The following is a 15,925-nucleotide window of genomic DNA, read 5'->3' as shown; positions in this document are numbered from 1 at the left end:
ATAAATGTTGCTAAGATTAAGATAAAACAAAGTTCATGGCAAGGTCAATTAAATACAGAGATCCTGTTTTAATATATTATACAATTTTAAATATATTTCTTTACACACTTTAAGTTTCCAATATTCCTATTTATAATATTAATAGGCAATGGGAAAAGCCAGCTAAACTAAAAATAATGATATAGATAGTTCAATCCACGAAGACGCGCCCCACTACTGTTCGTGCGGGGAAACCACGGGTGTGGGTCTTCTTGTGTGTGTGCCCACATCGCTGATCGGTGCGTTACGACTTACGATAGAACTCACACTCTACTGATCGGTGCGTTACGACTTACGATAGAACTCACACTCTAACAGTACACAGCACATTTGCATTGTAACCGATTGGGACAAAGAGTGGGGCGCGTCATCATGAATTATCTATATTTTTCTGGACATAGGCAACATAATTTCTTAAGTTACATAGGTACTTACTTAAAAAAGAAAAATGGTGGACCCATTTTTCTTTAACCAAAAACCTGTATTGATCAATCATCATCATCATGATCAACCCATCGCTGGCTCACTACAGAGCACGGGTCTCCTCTCAGAGTGAGAAGGGTTTTGGCCATAGTCTACCACGCTGGCCATGTGTGGATTGGAAGAGTTCACACACCTTTGAGAACATTATAGAGAACTCTCAGGCATGCAGGTTTCCCCACGAGGTTTTCATTCACCGCTAAAGCAAGTGATATTTAATTACTTAAAACGCACATATGCCGAAAAGTTAGAGCTGTGTGCCCGGGATCAAACCCCCAACCTCCGATTAGAAGGCGGTCATCCTAATCACTAGACATAAAAATCAGATTTGATGTATTTGGTACATAGGGAAAATCATAACATGCAAAAATGACAAATTTGTAAAAAAAATATCGCATAGCTTCCACTTGGTATCATAATATTATGTGACTAAGTAGTAAATACTGTAGGTTTACATAATTTTGTCTAAATAAGTCTCTATATGCAAATAATTTCTTAATAATATCTTGAAAAGCGAATTTTTAACATCTCATTAAAAATGTAAAGTATATTATTTAAGTCACAAAGTTTTCCTTAGTCAGAATTGTATTGTCGACTAATTAAATTAAAATTTAAGCTAATATCTTAATATTTCAGTTTTGTACCGCCTGCTTCTCTAAGCCTGCTGGGTCCATGATAGGAGTTTGTTTCTTAACCATTCCAGAAAGTAATGTTTTAATCTGTGCGATAGCACGACCTGGGTTCAAACCTTTGGGACAAGTTCGTGTGCAATTCATGATTGTATGGCAACGGTAAACGGAGTATGTATCTTTGAGTTTGGCCAAACGTTGGGCTGTAGCGTCATCACGAGAATCTATGATCCATCTATACGCCTGCATCAATACCGCTGGGCCGAGATACTTGTCTCCGTTCCACCAATACGACGGGCAACTAGTTGAGCAACAAGCGCAAAGTACGCACTCATACAAACCGTCTAACTTCGCACGGTCTTCTACATCTTGGAGTAACTGAGTTTCCTTACCTTTGACAGCCTCTTTATCCCTCTGTAACCAAGGTTCTATGGACTGATACTGACGGTAGAAGTTTGTCAAGTCAGGCACGAGGTCCTTGACCACGTACATGTGCGGTAAAGGGTAGATCTTACTTGGTTTGGATAGGTTCTGGTCTATATGACTGATGCAAGCTAAAGTGTTGATTCCGTCGATATTCATAGCGCAAGAACCACAGACACCCTCGCGGCAGGACCTCCTGAACGTTAAAGTTGGGTCCATTTCATTTTTAATCTTTAATAGAGCGTCTAACACCATGGGCGCGCAGTCGTCGAGATCGACCTCATAGTTTTGAGTGTAAGGTTTCTTGTCAGGCTCATCTGGGTTCCAGCGGTAGACGGCGAAAGTCTTCACTCTTTTTCCAAGGGCGGATGACGTTGCGAAGGTACGCAGCGACCCAAAACTTCCACTGGTCAAACGTAGCAAAGGCATTATGTAATATTTATTTTAAATACTCCGCAACAAACACTTTCTTCCTCGGTTGGTCAACGAAAATTCGCAGGGTCTCGGTTTTCCCTATGCGACCTCAATTTTATAATCTACCTTAAAACTCGGCTTGCGTCTCGTATTCGAAGGCGCGTTTTTTATTTCTCGTGATAAAACTGTTGTGAAACGTTGTGCGATTCGTCTCAGCACGATTCGTAAATGGCCATAGACAATTCAAAGTAAAATGACATAACTTTTTTGTTAGTTCGGTTCGGAAAAATGAATGAAATTTTGATGAAAAAATTTATTGTCTATGATTTTACATTAAATTATTTTATAATAAATTAATTTTATGATTGAAGGTAATAATATAAAGGTACGTTGTAAATGCAATTTTACTTCTACCCATTTTTGTCTATCTATTTTATCATTTTCAGATTTGAATTTGGAACCTTTTGATGATTTTTGGTTAAATTTTTGTTTTTGAACGGACTCACAATCACAAATGGCGATTGGCGGGAAAGCGAATGTTTGGCAGATTGTCTTCAACCAAAATATTTACACTTTTGTAGAAAATTATAACTTTTAGAAACATGAATTGATTTGAAAACAATGAATATATCTTCAATTAAAATAGACAGCGCGGATTCACCTAAAACTCCAGGAGGTATAAGCAAGTCTTTGCTAACTCCTTGTCGTAGACTAGGGCTCTCACGTAAATGGAAGAAAAGTGGCGTTTCGCCATTTATATCTCCTTTAGGCAATTCTAGTAGCAATAAAGAAGTTAAACTAGACACTGAAATTAGAAAGAGGAAGAAACGTAACGCAGAGGTGGAAGAAAAAGACTTAGGGGAGGATTCAAATGAAGAAATTAGTCCAGAAACTTGTGATACCCCTAACATAGATATAGCCCGAACTCCTACACGTGCCTTATTGCCTAGAAAGAAGTTTAAAACTGTTGTAACAACTCAAAAATGTCAGGAAGTGGAGAAGGAACCTCAAAGTGTATCAGAGTTAAGTGACAAAAATATTGTAACTAATGAAGAGAAATTGCTACACAATTCCACCAAACAAGTATGTAATGATCCTAATCTAATAACTAATGACGAAGATATGGAAATAGAGCCTATTAAACAAGTTACCAAAGTAACAAAACTGTCTAGAAAAAATTCTAAAAGTAGCAATAAAATTAAAGTTTTGGAATCTCCGGTGAAAATCGCAATAGAACCTTGTCTAAATAAGCCACTAAGTATAAACGATAATAATGAGGATTCAGAAAGTAAAAACAATGCAAAATTGCAAGATATAGATAATGTCAAAGTTAATATAAAAGAAAAGAGTCCAAATAATTTAACAAAAGAATGCATAGTTGTGATACAGAAGAAAATATTTAAAACTGATAAAATTAGTAATAATAATACACCCAAACTTAATACAAAGGAAACTGTAACAAACAAACCAGCATCACAGTCTCTATTTGATTGTGATATGGATGATGTACCACTATCTAATTTAAATAAACCTGAAAACAAACCAAAAACAGCCAATAACAACACCTTACAACAAATAACTCAAATTCAAAACGTTACCAATGGTTCTGTTGTAGGAAATGCTCAAAAACTAAAAGAAACTAATGCTATAGAACAAAATCCTCAAAATATAATAGACCTTACAAACAAAGATTCAGAAGATACTGATTTTGTTGAAACAAAGAAAGTTAACATTAGACAACCAATCAAAACGTCTATAACTGGACCAAAAAATAACACTAAAGAGAAACCTAAAACAGCTAAATTACAAGCAAAATGCATCCCTAAACCTTCACCAAAAATTTCAATCTGTGACGAAGATGATGATTTTGATTACGGTAGAAGCAGAACAATACTTGTTAAAAAAACTTATGATAAAGTAGTGAAACTATCAAAAGCTAAGTCAACTGGTTCTATAACACAGCAAGATGTAGATGACATAACGGCAAGGATAGAAAGTAAGAAGAACCTATTACTTGCTAAGTCAATGACAAACGAGACTAAGGAATTGAGGGAATTGATAAAAAAATGGCAAATAGGTTGCCAGACGGCGTTAATGGAACTGCTAGATTTGATGAGGCAAAAGTTGCCAGACCAGAATATGGAACAGTCAGAGTTGTTGCAAATGTTGAAAATACCACCGGATTTGGTCGGTTATGATTCTGACAGTGATAGTTTTAGTACCCCTGACGATACTGCTATTATACTGTCAGCTTTAAAACTTAATTAATTCGTTTATGTTTCTAATTTTAATGTTATTTAATTAAATTAATTCATAGCTTTTGTAATTTGCCTTATTAACTTAATTAATTCGTTAATTGACCTAGGTAGTCCATTTCTGATTTCTCAAGATAGATAAAAGATGATTGATTCCTGGTAAGAATTATAATATTAGTCTCCTATTGTCTAAAACTGCCTGAATGATTTTATTTTAGATAGTATACTTTCAAATGTATAATTAACTTTTAAGATATAACACAATACAATATTTTACATAAAAAATGTTTTGTTTCATTTAGAATCACACCTTACAACCTTGAATGGGAAGCTGGAAGAAATCTCTGTTTAGAGATAAGCATTTCCAATGTAACTTAATTTTATTATTACTTTGCAACTACTATATTGGTACATGAAAAATAAAAATAATTAAACCACTATTGATTTCTCAATGAAGAAAATCTCTTTTATTGCCATTGAATTTACTGTAGAATATTGCATTAAATATTATCTAGATGTTTAACAAATTGATCTGCATAGATTTATAATTTTAAAAATCCCTTTGGGACTATGGGATGCAACCTTTGTAAGAATTTCGTCAAAATCTGTTAAGCAGTGTGCAAGTGAAAAGGTAACAAAGACTTGCATTTATATGGATGAACTAGCTGATGCCCTTGACTTCGGCCGCATGTCATAAGGTTTTTTTAAAATTGTGTGCGAACTCTGGTTTTCCAGGATAAAAAGTAGCCAATGTCACTCTCCAGAGGGTCTAACATGCGCCCCGCGAGAAAATTTTGTCTACGCATTATCTCGTGTTTTTCATACAAATAAGATGAGTAAATGCGTAGACAAAATTTTCTCGTGGTGCGCATGTTAGGCGTGCAGGTCTTTATCTATACCCATGCAAAAAATCACGTCACTCTGTTGCGACGTGATGGAAGGACAAACCAACAAACAAACACACTTTCACATTTGTAATAAGGGAACTGATTGGTAAAACTAAAAATAAAGGATAAACAAATAAAATAATTCAGCTGTAATTTTTATTCAAACATACATAACTAACTATACACATTTCATAAGCTACTTATTGAGTACAACAGTTTATTTCTAAGAATCATGATAGAATTATAATAGACTACAAGCCTGCCTGATAGTGCCTGATGGAAAGCAATTAAGGTACATCTACTATCTAATTTAGATGCAATCATGATATTTACAATATTATGTTCCCACCTTTGGCTAACAATTTTTAGGGTTCCGTAGCCGAATGGCAAAAAACGGAACCCTTATAGTTTATTTGATAATGTAGCCCTTGACTGCAATCTGACTTGTTTTTAATTTTCTACTGATTCCATTGTTTTAGGCTGTACACTACACTACACACTAGTTAGTACACTTTGGCTACTAATATGCTCCTCTCTCTCTAATTATAGTCTCCAAAAAAGGAGTCCAAGCTTCTCTATGAAGGTGTGAAATGCTCAAATGTTTGAATGCAGCAGAGCTATCCTATAGGAACTCTCAGACAGATCTATAGAGCATACTTTGACTTTGCTCAGATTTATAGTTAAAACGAGACACAGTTATGTTACTCAGATAAATCCATCTCATTTTACTCTCTCTTAAGTGTAAGCAAAATCAAAGCATCCATACTAATATTATAAATGTGAAAGTGTGTCTGTCTGCCTGCTAGCCTTTCACGGCCCATCCTTTCAACCAATTTTGACGAAATTTGTTACAGATATAGCTTGAATACTGGTGAAGGACATAGGGTACTTTTTATCCCAGAAAACCAAAGTGTTCCTAGTTCCCACGGGATTTTAAAAACCTAAGTCCACGCGGACGAAGTCGCGGGCGTCATCTAGTGCTCTATAAATCTCAGTATAAGTTGAAGCCTAAATTGCTAAAAAATCAAGTTCTCAGTAGCTAAAAGCAATTGTTCTGGCAATAGACTAACTATGTGTGGATGCCCTATGTGGTAAATTAACTAAAATCTATGCGATCGAATCGGATTCTCAGGATCGAACAACTTGGGATCTTTCAAAAACTCCTTATTTTTATAATAGTAAGGCAAGTATGCACAGTTCTGCGCTTTCCTTATCTCTGATTCGACTAAAGCCTGTTTTGCTTTACAGAGACCAGTAATGTGTCTCCCGTATATTCTTCCGGTGTAGGGACTCTGGAATTGGGATAGCAGTCTGTAGTTTTTATAGTCTGGGGTAATATTTAGTTTGCATAGTATACACAGGCGTCTTTCCTTTTTATACGGGTTTTCTATTTCTACTGGCCCGTCATTATCTTCCGCTGCTACTGGGGTTGAAGAATAGGCTCTTAAAGACGATATTATAGCCTTATGTGTCGTTGAAACTGAAATAATACACGAAAATTTTATAACAAAATGATTTGAAGTGTTAGAATGTAGATTGTTAGATGAATTTGTAGCGTAGGTACTTACAAATATTACGAATAGTCAAATTTTTAAGTAAAGCCATTATCGGATAGGATTTCAAGCTATTTGTTGTGTTTTAATTAAAAATTTACAATTGAAACACTAAGAAAAACATAACCTCCAAACCATAGTCAACTTTGGCACTTGATATGACAAAAGTTTGACAAATGACAATTGACGTTGATTGGATGCGTTTAGTAATTGCTATTGTGTTTCTATTTAAAGAAGCTATAAAAGTACCTTCAGACAATAAAATTCACATTCCAATGCACTTTGATGATACCAACAAAATAATCACGATATTTAATAATTAATACTAATTAAAATGATTATATTTTTGGAGAAGTCTCTTAAGCCCTTTAAAAAGATACGAGCAATATTAGCTACTAGTGAAATGACTAGTTTAAAGAAAATAAATTATCTTCCTTGGTTTTCTCTACAGTATACATTATGGTCAATCAGAAATGAGGAGATCTGTAGGAGACCAGAGTCACCGATATAGTTAGCTCAACGGGTTGCGAAGCTGAAGTGGCAATGGGTAGAGCACATAGTTCGAAAAACCGGTAAACGTTGGAGTCCAGGCCCCAGGGTGACGCATTCGCAATGGAAATCACAGCTTTGGAAGAGTTCCACTAGGTGAACAGATGTCATCAAACAAATCGCAGCGAGCTGCTTGATTCTGGCTGCGCAAGACTGTGGCGTGTGGAAGTCCCTACAAGAGACATATGTATGTGGACGTCTACCGGTTGACGATAATGATGATGAAGTGTATTCTCGAAGAACTAGGCGAGTTCACATTCGCACTTGGTTTGGTCACAATCAAGCATGTTACGATGTTTCGATTGAGCGTCTAGACTAGTACTCTTTTACCTTTGTTGGATCCTTCGTAGCTTTAGTTTTAAGTTTGTGTTATAATTATCACCACTATATCTTACAAATCCAACGACAATCGAAAAGAGTAATTTATTAGCTAATTTGAATAAATCATTTGACTTTGACTTTAGTAGGTACTTAGTAGTGGTTCGTTCAAGGGAGTGAGACCAACCGCAATTAAGGCGGAGAGCAGGATTCGCAAAGCCTATTGCGGTTTCTAGTTTGCCTATCAAAATGTAGTATGCCTATTTTCATACATTATGGAAAATTATACGAGAACCAAGAAGATGTAAAAAATAAACGTACAAAAAACTGGCGTTAGAGAAATAAATGTTTACAGTAAGGCACAAAACAAAAACTCCAAGTCATATAATGGTCATATATTAAAAAAATCTAGGTAGGTACCTATATGTTTTAGAAGACATTCGTGGTTAGCTAAGCTACCAGTTTGTTTGCTTAAAACAAACCAGTGGTTGCGAAAAATAGACATCCAGCCAGAATGGTTGCAACACGTCCACACTCCACTAGAGTGGGTATTTGTTAATATGGCTATTACACCCGTTGTGTTGAAACGGACTCCTCACTGCGGAAATGCATCGGGCCGGCCATGTTTTCCTCCGATCGGTTTATTTTAGCCACCGACCTCTAGACTAACACAAGTACGCTGGAGTTGCGACTGCCGGCCTGTTTTTGAACTTAATTTTAGCTGATAGTAGTATAAGTCCCGCAATTTGCTATTGCGCTGGAACCATGTCTCATTAACACCGAAATGACGTCATTTTGACGCCAGCCAAAATAAAATTATACCATCCGCTCGAAATTTCAGTCTAGTGCTGACGTCACTAAAATGGCGAACACGCGCATTAGTAATTTGCGGGACTTGTAATGAGCGACATCATCTTCATGATCAACCCATTACCACCTCACAAGTGAGCATGGATCTTCTATCAGAATGAGAACTTAGGCCACAGTCCATCATGCCGGCCCAGTGCGGATTGGTGCCTAGGCTTCACACACCTTTGAGAACATTCCAAACATACCTCACGATGTTTTCCTTCACCGTTAAAGCAGGATTAATTGCTTTAAGCGAACATAATGAAAAGTTAGAGGCCCGGGATCGAACTCCCGACCTCCCGAATAGGAGGCCGCGCGACGACTTCTTAACCACTAGGCTATCACCGTATGTGAACGTACTCGGAACTAATTCAGTGATGAAACATTATTGTCAACATAGTGTCAACATGAAAACCATTTGACACAAGGTGTCAATTTTGATTCCCGGTACATTTGGTTCGAATCGGCACAAAAATAACTCATTTTGTATGCCACACATGTGCACACCTCATCGAGCGTACTTGTTAATGTCCATTTCAGTGACTTTAAGCATTTTACGTTCGTAAACAAGAAATCTAAAAGACGCAACGAGTTAACGCCTCACAAGTCACAACCGGCACAGCCACTGTCCGCTTCGAACGTGGCAGGCCGCATTCGTGTCGATTCTATTTTTAAAAATAAACATTTTTCATTCAATTTCTGAACGAAAACGATTTGGGGATTTTTTTTTTAAAACGTGTTTCGTGACGCGTGAATTTCGCGCCTAAACTAAAAGTGGTTGTGACGTATTAATTTTTTTTAAGTGTGTGCTTTTTTGTGAGGCTTTGGCCACAAATATTTCGGATCGTATCAAACCTCGAGTGAGTATGGAAATATTTTTTTAGGAAAAAATTAGCATTGCTATTTGAATAATAAGGAAACGCTCAGCAAAGGCGATGTTAAATCGGCATTGATTTTATTACGCAAGTTTCCGTGTACGTATATAATACAAATTTTTATATAATCTCATACTGTCATTGTGAAATATGTACATGTATATGTACCCAGCAGCCATGTGCAGCTATGTACGAATAACAATATGGAGTAACTTTGAAAGTTTCCTCGTTTAGTTGGGAAAAGTAAAAGTTTTAGATCACGTTATGACGAAAATACCATCGAATGCTCGTGAGTCGAGGTAGATGTTAACGTACCCAAGGCAGGCGTAAGAAATCAAGGTTGGTAGGAGAAAGTAGCCCAGCTGTGAACGAAGGAGTGCGCACAGACGCGCTGCGCTGTCTCTATAAATTCAAACTTGGAATCTTATTTAGAATTTATTTTGTATCTGTATTCTGTACAGGTAACAAATATAAATGTTAGCCAATGAAAACTTTTTAGTTGCGTGCGTGTTAAGTCCCGCAAATTGCTAAAGCGTGTAGCCGCCATTTTAGTGACGTCAGCAATAGACTGAACATTCGAGCTGATGGTACCTATATTTTTTTTCGCCTGACGTCAAAATGACGTCATTTCGATGTTGATGAGACATGGTTCCAGCGCAATAGCAATTTGCGGGACCTATAGGTACTTAAGACTATTTTGTGCGCGTAAAACATTTTGTGCGTTCTAGAATTTACAACAGATGTGATGAAATTAATTCATTGATAACTTCTTTGTATGCGTGCTGTTTTATTTGGGTGCGTGACGTTTGTCACGCGGATTTAAACTTTATTTCAATACATATAGCGTTCAGTGTTGTTTCAGTTAGACTGGCAATTTTGAGTGTTATTTTATGCGATTTTTGTACTACCCTCAAAACAATTGTCAAATTTTCCGCTGCGCTACGGGTGCTGGCTCTGTTTATATTCAAGTCCGCGCTTTCACGCGTTATAAGGGTGCGTTTCCACTGAAGTGGAGCGTAGCAAAAACGTATGTTTCCGACCAACCACATCTTCGTCTGTCGTCTGTCTGGTGAAAGGCTTCGGTCATGGCTAGTTACCACCCTACCGGTAAAGCCGTGCCGCCAAGTGATTTATCAATTAAAAAATCTATTAAAAATCGTAGATTTTTGCGAAAATTGTAATAAGCTACCTACCTGTGCGAAGCCAGGGCGGGTCGCTAGTATCTTAATACTAATACAAAGAGGTAAAGTTTGTAAATTTGTTAGTAGGGGTAATCTTTGGAAATACTGAACCGATTTTAAAAAATCATCAGTAGAATAAGCTACATTATTCCTGAGTGACATAGACTAATTGTAAAAATTTGAGATTTTTACGAAAATTGTAATAAGCTACCCGTCCGAAGCCGGGGCGAGTCGCTAGAGATATGAGTAAGTTACTAACTTACTCATATCTCTAGTTGGAGATAATTTAAACAGCAAAAACTGCACGTATTCCAAGGTACCTACAGAACCCTCGTTGCACGAGTCCGATTCGCACTTGGCCGGTTGTATATATTTTTAGCACTTTGCGCGTTTATGTATGATTTACACCGATGCGATGGTTTATGTAATAACTTAACGAGCTGCAACTTAGTTTATTTTTAGACCTAACTACGCTAAAGTTAGGTATTTACTATTTTATTAGTTAGGACACTATACCACTGCTACCTAATATGTTCCGTAATAAATGTTGTATAGGAGCAGGCGTTCCTTTGCGGAAGTCCATGACATACGATGAACCAAAAGCCTAATTTTTCGGGTTGTGCCACACAATATGTCAGTTTGTTCCATGACATACAATGAACCAAAAGTCTAATTTTTCGGGTTGTGCCACACAATATGTCAGTTTGTTCCATGACATACAATGAACCAAAAGCCTAATTTTTCGGTTTGTGCCACACAATATGACAGTTTGTTCCATGACATACAATGAACCAAAAGTATAATTTTTCGGGTTGTGCCACACAATATGTCAGTTTGTTCCATGACATACAATGAACCAAAAGTCTAATTTTTCGGGTTGTGCCACACAATATGTCAGTTTGTTCCATGACATACAATGAACCAAAAGCCTAATTTTTCGGTTTGTGCCACACAATATGACAGTTTGTTCCAGCGCTTCTTTTGCTTGTTCTCTGGTGGAAGAAGCGCCGGAATAACCAGCTCTTAGCTTTAAGTTGTGATGTGTGGCACAGTTGTATAAATAAACGTCTTTTCTTTCTTTCTTTCTTTCTTTCTAATTTGCTATAATCCGCTGAAACAGAACAAATCTGTATGGTGCAACATGCAGCATGCGAAATGCACCGCTCGCTCTCCCACTGCTAAACATGCAGGAAGAAGCAGCCACCAGGCAAGCAATACGCACCAACACCACGCAGCACCACACATATCCCAAACACAGTCGACGACACTGCACGATCGCAATCATCTCTGATTGGTTAACGCTCGCTCACTATTGGCTACAATGCATTGTTGCAACAAGAATCGCACAAATTCAGCCAATCAGAACAATTGAGATTGTAATAATGATTGATGAAGGTTTTAGACAATCGCCCTACAGGTCTTGATGCTGTCTCCCTGATATGACACGGGCCACGGGGCCAACGTGTCAACGCACGTTGCGTCCCGCCATGCAAGAATTTTCCAAAACGTTTGCCAAAATCTTGCACAATATTATATCGATGTTAATATTATAACGTGTTAAAATCTCATAAGTCCGTAACAAACACTTTCTCTTCAAGCAATACCTACTTTAGATTATGTCGACTCAGCTTCCTACACGCCAATTTACACCGTATGTGTAACGTAATTAAGATTATAATCACGTGACAGGTTTAATTTTCGGCCTTTAGGCACTTGTCCCATCGCCGACGATTAGAGCTAGCGCGCACCACGGTAAATTTCCGCACGTTTTTTTTCTGCAAATTCTGTGAACTATATATATAGAAACTATATAAAAAATTGTCGGTGAAGTCAAAGTCTAAGTCATTTATTCAAAATTGGTAACATCATACACTTTTTGACTGTCAATTATTGTGGTAGTAAGTAAGTAAGTAAGCGGTGTGATTCGCTAAATCAGTGTCTAACACTGAATAATAGCGAGCTCATTTGACTTTGATACTAAAATGATTTTTCATTAAAAACCTTCAATGGATTAAAAATAAATGTCAAATGAGGTCGGTGGCCATCATTCAGTGTTAGAGTGTCTGAGTTAGGTAATCAACTGGTAGCTAGTCGCTTCCTCGTCGGCGCACGGTGGGACAAGTGCCTTATTGACACGGAATCATACATCGATTGTTCGTTTCTTGAGCGAAAAAATAGTCGATAGCTAGTCGCTTCCTCGTCGGCGGTGGGACAAGTGCCTTACGTGGGTGTTGGTCATGCTTTCTGACGTCATGCTGAAGTTTTGTTAATGGACTTTCGCCATATCTTTTACCATAAAGTGAGGTAACATTTTATCCGACCTTATGTGGGTACAGTTAGTAAGTACAGTACGCGGCAGAAAATAATAGGCATAATAGTTATTGTTTTGTGTTTTCGTGACCTATCCATAGATACTATATCTAAGGATATAGTATCTATGGATAGGTCTTCAAAAATGATATTGAGGTTTATTATATAATTTTTTTCTAAACTGAATAGTTTGCGCGAGAGCCACTTCTCCAAAGTGGTAAAATGTGTCGCCCCCCCCCCCCCCCCTGTAACTTCTAAAATAATGGAATGATAAAACTAAAAAAATATGATGTACATTACCATGCAAACTTTCACCGAAAATTGGTTTGAACGAGATCTAGTAAGTAGTTTTTGATTTATCGTGCAAAATGTCGATAAAATACGATTGTAGTACGGAACCTTCAGTGCGCGAGTCTGACTCGCACTTGGCCGGTTTTTATGTAAATGTTTAGTCAGTACAAATTCACAGTTTACAATGACTCAGGTCACAAGCGACATGGTAGGTGTTAGCTGGTAGGTAGGTCTTTACCGTCTTTACCATAAGGGCAAACAGGGCCCGTGCCCAGGGCCCCCATCGTCACAGGACCCCCGAAAGGCCGATATATTCGCCTACACTTTATTAGGGTTCCGTACCTCAAAAGGAAAAACGGAACCCTTATAGGATCACTTTGTTGTCTGTCTGTATGTCTGTCAGTCAAGAAACCTACAGGGTACTTCCCGTTGACCTAGAATCATGAAATTTGGCAGGTAGGTAGATCTTATAGCTGACATTTGGGGAAAAATCTGAAAACCGTGAATTTAGGGTTAGATCACACAAAAAAAAAATTGTGGTCATGAACTAATAATTGGTATTTTCAACTTTCGAAGTGAGATAACTATATCAAGTGGGGTATCATATGAAAGGTCTTCACCTGTAAATTCTAAAAAAGATTTTTATTTATTTTTATGCATCATAGTTTTTGAATTATCGTGCAAAATGTCGAAAAAATACGACTGTGGTAAGGAACCCTCATTGCGCGAGCCTGACTCGCACTTTGCCGGTTTTTTACTTTCCAACATTCTTGTGGGCCCAAATTCTTGTGTGCCCAAGGGCCCCGGCATGGTCTAAGACGGCCCTGAGGTAGGCAGTCGTAGGTAGGTACCTACCTAAAGATCAATTATCTCAAACTCTAATTAAATCGCTGCAGAATGAAATAATATGAAACTAGACGATCATGGCCTACTTTACGTGTAGAATTGTTGTACCTAGTTGAACTGGCTCAACTGAGTCTGTAGGTACCGCTAAATTCCGCCGCGGCGTTAGGCAGAAAACGTTAAAAGTCAAGGTTTTTTTTAAAAAATTGAATAGCAGCTAGGCCTGCGCTTGACTAGCAGGAATTAATGAGGAGGTTTCCAGGCAACGTTCGAGAAAATTTTCATAGATGGCGCTAAATACTACCACCATTAAAGATGAAAAATAATATCTATATCTATATGATATAGATATTATTAGATCTATGCTTTAATGTTTAACGGAACGACAGACGGAGGGACGGATGGACGGACAGACAGATGGACGGACGGACTGCGGATGATTACTAATAGGATCCCTCTGTTCCTATCGGTTACGGAATCCTAAAGATGGAAACCCTGGGTTCCAAAAACGCGGTAGTCAACATTTTCAAAAATATATTTTCTTACAATTTTATTTTCCATAACTTAAAGTTGCTTATTTTGAACCATAACCCGCTGAACTTGTTCTTAATAGATTTATTCATTGAGATTAATGTGTGTGTGTGTGCATATAACGCATTGTTTGGTAGGTAAGTCACGTTTTAGGGTTGCCATCTTTTTCATCACTATAAATCCTACCTGTACCTACTTTTTGAAAATTGTATAATGTATTAGCTGATGCCTTGATAATTATTGTTTTTGTACCGGGAAACAAACCCATTTCAAAGAAAATGATATTTTGAAACACTATTTTAAGGTAAGATACCTTACCTATTTTTCAGTATACCTACCTACTGTACAAAATCTGGCCCCAGGTCCACACATTCTTGAAACATCTCCTTTAGGTATTTCTTGCTAAAGGAGACAACCTTAGACTGGGGGCACACGATGCGTTGCGGCGCCGCACCGCAAAGATTTCACCGTATCAGCGGGCACACGAGCGGTGCGGCGCCGCAACCTTGTTATGTCGCAGTGGCGCCGTAGCAGCGTTGGACAGTCTGTTAATAAAAACAACTGAGCGGTGCCGCTCCGACGACGCGACGTCGGAACGCATTCACCCCTCCCCGTCTCGTCTCGGTGGTTGCAAGTCCGGTGCGGCGCCCCGGAGCGCATCGTGTGTCATGCCACAGATATTTCTATGTAAGATGACGCAGCGATACCGCTCCGGCGCCGCACCGCCGCCGCACCGCCGCCGCAACGCATCGTGTGCCCCCGCTCTTAGTGATAGAACCTTAAGTAACCGCGAATCACTTATCACACGCAAATCAAGTGTTTTTAAAAATATAAAATTTTATCGTACCGGCAAACAAACCCGTTTCAAAGACTGAAAACCGAAAGGTCGACGGTTCAAACCCCGCCCGTTGCACTATTGTCGCACCTACTCCTAACACAAGCCTGACGCTTAGTTGGAGAGGAAAGGGGAATATTGGTCATTTTAACATGGCTAATATTCTTTAAAAAAAAAAATTTTTTTTAAAACGCTATTTTAAGGTATCTTACCTATTTTCCAGTCATCATCATCAAGATCAACCCATCGCCGGCTCACTACAGAGCACATGTCTGCTCTCAGAGTGAGAAGGGTTTTGGCCATAGTCTACCACGCTGGCCATGTGCGGGTTGGTAGACAGAAAAGGTGATAGGTAGAAAAAAAAGGTATTTCTCCCTAAAGGAGACAACCCTAATGATATAACCTTGAGTAGCCGCGAATCACACGCAAATCAAGTGTTTAAAAAAAATATAAAATTTTCCATTTATAGTATGTGTGCGTTACCTACTCGAATCAAGCTTGCTTTGCATATTTCTATCATTTAAGGAATTCTAAATATCTTACAAATAGTGTAGGATTTCAACACACTAGTTTAAGTACTAAAGTTCATTTCACTCAAAATAAACTGGTTAACAGCGAGTCGGACTTGTGCACCGAGGGTTCCGTACCTAAGAAGGTTTTTAG

General features: G+C 38.0%; 4 protein-coding genes across 4 annotated transcripts in view; 2 read left to right on the top strand and 2 right to left on the bottom strand.

Moving 5' to 3' along the window:
* Positions 1-499: 499 nt before the first annotated feature.
* On the bottom strand, positions 500-2,218 carry LOC117993573 (uncharacterized). Its single transcript, XM_034981378.2, has one exon. It carries the CDS (start codon positions 1,998-2,000, stop codon positions 1,152-1,154), a length of 849 nt encoding a protein of 282 aa, XP_034837269.1. The 5' UTR covers positions 2,001-2,218; the 3' UTR covers positions 500-1,151.
* Positions 2,219-2,470: 252 nt separating this feature from the next.
* Positions 2,471-4,518, top strand: LOC117993572 (uncharacterized). Its single transcript, XM_034981376.2, has one exon. It carries the CDS (start codon positions 2,607-2,609, stop codon positions 4,251-4,253), a length of 1,647 nt encoding a protein of 548 aa, XP_034837267.1. The 5' UTR covers positions 2,471-2,606; the 3' UTR covers positions 4,254-4,518.
* A 751-nt stretch (positions 4,519-5,269) lies between these two features.
* Positions 5,270-6,841, bottom strand: mRpS18C (mitochondrial ribosomal protein S18C). The gene is made up of 2 exons (XM_034981385.2): positions 6,696-6,841; positions 5,270-6,607 (listed from the first exon to the last, which is right to left on the bottom strand). Exons 1-2 carry the CDS (start codon positions 6,730-6,732, stop codon positions 6,228-6,230), a joined length of 417 nt encoding a protein of 138 aa, XP_034837276.1. The 5' UTR covers positions 6,733-6,841; the 3' UTR covers positions 5,270-6,227.
* Positions 6,842-9,001: 2,160 nt separating this feature from the next.
* snu (ABC-type transporter snustorr) overlaps positions 9,002-15,925 on the top strand; it is a 92,370-nt gene continuing 85,446 nt past the window's right edge. Inside the window, exon 1 of the mRNA XM_034981373.2 lies at positions 9,002-9,256. The gene's annotated coding sequence lies outside the window, so the exon portion shown is untranslated. The remainder of the gene's footprint in view (positions 9,257-15,925) is intronic.

Source organism: Maniola hyperantus, chromosome 24, assembly GCF_902806685.2.
Source record: "Maniola hyperantus chromosome 24, iAphHyp1.2, whole genome shotgun sequence".
NCBI lineage: Eukaryota > Metazoa > Arthropoda > Insecta > Lepidoptera > Nymphalidae > Maniola > Maniola hyperantus.
The sequence above is the reverse complement of the archived record's forward strand: the minus strand, read 5'-3'. Positions and strand labels throughout refer to the sequence as shown.